This window comes from Miscanthus floridulus, chromosome 18, assembly GCF_019320115.1.
Source record: "Miscanthus floridulus cultivar M001 chromosome 18, ASM1932011v1, whole genome shotgun sequence".
NCBI lineage: Eukaryota > Viridiplantae > Streptophyta > Magnoliopsida > Poales > Poaceae > Miscanthus > Miscanthus floridulus.
The window spans coordinates 43916154-43921856 of NC_089597.1; the positions used below are offsets into that span (position 1 = coordinate 43916154).

Consider the following 5703-nt stretch of genomic DNA (forward strand, 5'->3'; position numbering starts at 1 on the left):
AACATCCCATGCAGACTGTGTGAGTCTGGAGTAGTGCTCCAACACGCGAAAAAACCTCACAGCAACATTGAAGAAGCGCATGGCATGTTCGTAATGCAAGGATGCCACGTCGCCATGAATCATGCATGATGTTGCACCAAGGTTTTTTGACTTTTTGTTCTCTGGAAGAATTTATTATTCTTTAGCAAAAAGAAAAGTACAAAAATCCACCAGAGTGAGTACGTATAATCCACTGATGATATATAACACTTCTACCATATTTCTCAAGATTCTACATTTCCTCAATGTTGCAGTATTTTTCCAAACATGTATTTATGAATGAACGAAAACAATCACATATCAAATTACCATGTACCTATTACCTACATACAAGTATAAAACCTAGTTTTCCTGCAAAAGAAAAGCACAAAATCTACAATAATTCTGAAAGGAACAAACTAATCTATAATATACAGGCCGGTCATGTACATAAGTGCTGTATCATATTCCAAATTTTGAATTGCATTCGAACCAACTAGTATGTCCTAAAAATAAACCATATATCAGAAATTTTCCCCTCATGTTGCTGTTGCCTTTTGTTGCGGAGTGGTGTCGTTGTATCCGATGCCCTTCCTTGTGGTCGGGAAGATCAAGAACACGAAGCTCGACAGGAACGCCGACCCGAGCGGGAGATTCTTGAGAAGCTCGTTGGTATTTTCACCAGCAGCAGGAAAGAAGCACTTCTGCAACCCAACATCGCTGAACGCCACGGTGAGGAACACGACGGCGGTGAAGAACGCGTGCACGTAGTCGCGCGGGCGGAGCCGGAGCCTCCGGAGCTGGCCGAGCGCCCACTCCCGCTTCTCCTCCTCGCCGGAGAAGTTGAACACGTTGAACCCTCGCGGGGTGGCCACGCCGTAGTAGAGCTTCCCGTCGCGGCCGACGACGCTGTCCGTGAAGGAGAAGAAGAGGGACAAGCCCGCCAGGACGCCTACCAGCGCGGCCGTCAGCCACTGGTTGGCCGCCGTGCAGGTGCCGTGGTTGGTGAAGGACGGCGACAGCGCCTGGTACGCCAGCACCGTGCCCGTCGGCAGCAGTTGCGCTAGGTTGGACGCGCTTGTCATCACCTTGTCTGCCATTGTCCCGGAGCCTGCCGATGCCATCACCGGCAAGGTCGTCGGTGAGTCGTCATTGGCTCCGCCCTTGGGCGTCGGCGGTGCTATGGCGTTGCTGGTCTGCGGCGAAGACATCTGGATCCTCACGCTAGACGGCTGAGGAGAAGATGCCATCGTTAGTGTGCTTGGGGTTTTTGATCTCAATGTCACAATGTGGTAAGGTCCGTTCGTACGGTAGAGTATCTGCTTATATAGGACATTATCATCGTGGAATGATTCAAAGGTTAGCTAGCGCGTTGATTTGTCTACTTGAAAGGTCTTGTTGTTGTTGTTGTGAAGAAGGGCTATAGTTGCATGGACTTCAACTGCCCAAGCGTGGTCATCCAGTCATCATCCCTTGATAGTCACGATATTTTCCAACTATCCTATTTGGAATTCTCTTCAGATTTCTTATAATCAACTTGCAGTCTACAGTGACTTGCAAAATGACGTTTTATATATAATGCCACGAATGCCTTATTCCATGAACGTGAGGAAGAGGGGGAGACCTGCAAGAAGAGGATAATCTTCAACTTCGACTTGCCAATTTTATTTCTCATGAAAATAGCATATGACCGATCGATCGAAATACTCCAAGACTCTCCACCTTTGTCATATGTATTCCATATATCACATTCGATAGATTGAGAATAGACAATCACGTACTACTGCCGAGGTTGATGCATGTGATTTTGGAAGTTAAATGATAACATGAACAATAACTTTTTATATACTAAGCGTGTATATAATTTGAGTAATTGTATGTAGATGACAATCTAACAAGTTTGACTTTACTAAATCCTAATAAATCCTATATTTTGAAACGAATAAAGTACTCAACAATCTTAATTACAACGCGTGATAATATAAGACACGTGATTTTATTTAATAGTCAAGTCTACAGTGCGAGTCATCAAACATCCACTAGCTAGCCGTTCGCACGGCAAGGACGGATGGACGATATCTCCTCGCCCGTTTTGTACGCTTGGGAAAAATGGCAGCGAGACACTCCAGCACGGTAAAGCAACCAGCACGAGCGGCTGGCCTTGAGACCATGCGATAGATTGACGCACACGGAGGACGGAGAAACGGTCGCCGGTGGATGTGCCAATGACCGACGTGGATGATACAAGAGCACCTGCAGTGTGCTTGAAAGCGCGATGCTTTGGTAAGGACATAGAAAATCTCGCAAACCAACATGGAGAGAGAGCTACCATTTGTCCACATCCAGTGAATCCAACGGCAGTTTCGTCTCATGCACCCTTTCGGCCCTACGATTTTTCAGCATCGCGTCGTTATCCATCCGTCACAACATCATATATTTAAGCAAGTGATGGCAGTACAATCGCATCCGTTGGGCATGAACATTTCTGTCTCCAAATATGAGAGGAGAAGACGATACATGGGGTGTTTGTAATCTGAAATTTTAGCAAGCAGTTTTAATTATTCCTTGCCATGGTTTAGTACATGTGATCTTCCTGTGTTTTAATTTATATATGCCCATGTCTTCCTGTCTTGTGCTTATTAATATGCTTAATCTCATATACAAATGCCATGCTTAAAATTGTGAAATAATGACCTGCTCTATATCATGTACATTTGTCCTGCCTTACTTGTTATATGCATGCCGCGCTTTGCTTTTTGTAACATGTATGTCTATATGCTGCTAGTTTATTGTATGAGAAGTGAATGCATTGGCAACAACGTATAGAACGTTGTCCATGCAGGATTAATCGTATGGATGCCACTTGTGCGTGTTTATTTGGTACGAGTGGTAATGTATGTGTTTATATTTCTACAATACCATGCAGGATTAATCGCATGGATGCCACTTGTGCGTGTTTATTTGGTACGAGTGGTAATGTATGTTTATATTTCTACAATATATCCATGTTCAAGCTTGTTGAACTTTTGGGGAACCCATATCCGTATGCAATTGGTGTTTACACTTAAGTAATGTTTTATTGCTTACACAGTTTTGCCATGAATCTCTTTGTGAAAAGTAGCCTGAGTGAGGGTAACATCTAGCTAGAATCGTGGTAGTCTTGCATCCAGCATGTTGCATATATATGCATGTAAGTTCATACATTTGTTCGTGCATCACATGTAGCATCTCCATAGCCTTGTTATCTAAAAACCATGTTAACTTGCCTACCCTTGCTATTCTAACCTACCCAATAAGACCCTTCATGTTCTTGTTTGACCCTCTTTTCTTTCAAGTTGTTTCCACCTTTTTCTTGCCATCCAATGCTGGCCTCTCTATGTGAATGGTCCTTCTATGCTTACTTGTTCCCATATTCCCATCCTTGTTACATTCCTTGTTCATGAGTCACTCGAACCTTGTCTTGCTACCTATAACCTTTGATCCACTATTCTTGTCCATTGCCCTTGTACATGCCCCTTGGCTGCATCATATCATTGTTGCTTTTCCATTGAAACCATTCCTTATTGCTTAAACTTGACCTCCTTTTGTCACTTTTTTGTCTTTTCCATGTCTAATTTGTGATAGTGGGGCTTGCCTTCATTGGTGTGCTCTACGATGGCATCACTGTCTATGACCTTGGTGCCGCGATGGAACCTAGAGCCCACTGTGCACTGCAGCCATATAGTGGTGCTCCTAGGTGAACACAGGTGTCAAGGAATATGTGATCGTGACCCATCATGGACCACGTTATCCTAACTTGCGCAACTCTTCCCAAAATCCTTGATGTTGCCGACCTTGCTAAAGTGCCTTAAAACTCCCCAAATTTTTTTTTCTCTTAACCTTGATGTGTTTACCCCCTTTGAGACATGAACCTGACCAACATATATATCCTCGTTCTTTGATGACTTGGTCACATCCTTTGCCTACTTTTAAACCCTTTGATGTTGCCAGGGAACCGAGGCTGTATGTGGAACTGTAGCCACATGGGTAGTTTATGGATGCCCGCAAGTATCAAGAGAACTGTCATGACAATTGTAACACCCCATCAATAAACCTTCTTAATGAGAATGTTGTCCCTTTCATACATTTTCCTTCGCTGTGTCGAGTAACCCTTGATGAACCATACCTTATATATGGGCATGTAGCCCATGGCACGATGGCCCGGCACGAAGCCTACATTTTTGGCCCGGCATGAGCATGACCTGGCCCGGTGGTGAACGGGCTGGGGCTGGCACGGCCCAGTACACAGGGCTATGCCTGGGCCACACCCCAAGCATGCGGGCTAGCCCGACACGGCCCGCAATTTGGTGAGAGTGGCAGCCCGGTGATCACCCTGGCCTGCTAAGAGCCCACTAGCCTTTTGCTAAAAAAGAGACCACCAGCCTGTCCACTGACTAACTCGGCAATCACCGATTTCCACCGCCCCTGCGCGAGTTAGCGATACGGATATTCCCATTCCCCAATTGCGACTCACGAGTCTCCTTCCTCCGCTCGATGGCCGCACACTAGCTCCGTCTCGCACTCCTCTTCTTCCTTTGCTCGGCCACCCACGACGCCCAATCGCCCATCTCGCCCTCCTCCTCTCTCCAACCGGGTGCACCACCGGTGGCCTGACCCTCCTCTGGAATCTCTCTTCCCCCATTGACCTCTAACGTTGCACAAATCTGATCCGCCGTCGACGCCGACACGACCGGCGGCCCCCTCGACCTCGTGCCTCTCCACCGCCTTCGTGGGCTCCTCCATGGCTTCATGTGGTACCTCGATGCCACCATCGCCTCTGCGACCTCGAGCGCCACCGTCCTCGACTCCTCTCTTCCCGTGCTGAAGCGGGCCTCGAGCTGGCCGGGCCTCCTTGGTAGGCCATGCTTATTGGGCTAGCCCGGCCCAAAAATCAGCCCAGCAAGCCGTGCCTAGGCCGATGGCCAGGCATGAAGCCCTCTTAGGCACAGCCCAGGAGGCACGACGTGCCGTGCAGGCCTAACCCCCATTGGGCCGTGCCTTAGACAGCCCTGTTGGAAGGTCCTAAATGGCTAGAGGGGGGCTGAATAGCCTATAAAAATTCTCTACAAATTCACTAGAGCAAGAGATTAGTACACTAAATGGCATAATACAATTTTGCTCTAGCTCTACAAGGGTTGCAAGCCACCTATCTCAATAATTCTATTTACTATAATCTCTAGGCACACAAGAGGCTAAGTCACTACTCACTAAGAGCTCTCAAACAAGCTACACTAAAGATCTCCACTAGGTGAAACTAAACTAGCAAGCAAGCTCTTAAAACTAGCTACACTAAAGAGCTTGCTACACAACTAGTTTGCAAAGAATGTAAGGAAGTGAGTAGGGTGATTATACTGCCGTGTCGAGGAATGAACCAATCATAATATGAAGCCAATTCAATCACCGAGAGAATTCCAATCATAATGGACACCAAGATTTTTCTCCAAAGGTTCATGTACTTGTCAGTACGCTAGTCCCTGTTGTGTTGACCAACACTTGATGGTTCGATAACTAATAGGTGTTTCACAAATCTAGTCCAATAAATGGACGCCCCTAGTGTACTGGGCCGTGCCAAACCCGACCCGTTCACCACCAGGCTAGGTCATGCTATCAACATTAGAAACTAAACCCATTAGATACCTCATGATA

General features: G+C 46.4%; 1 protein-coding gene across 1 annotated transcript; it reads right to left on the minus strand.

The window, feature by feature from the left end:
- Window positions 1-288: 288 nt before the first annotated feature.
- On the minus strand, window positions 289-1342 carry LOC136522793 (protein DMP3-like). The gene has a single exon (XM_066516593.1). The coding sequence runs from the start codon at window positions 1266-1268 to the stop codon at window positions 558-560; it is 711 nt and encodes a 236-aa protein (XP_066372690.1). The 5' UTR covers window positions 1269-1342; the 3' UTR covers window positions 289-557.
- Between the last annotated feature and the right edge of the window lie 4361 nt (window positions 1343-5703).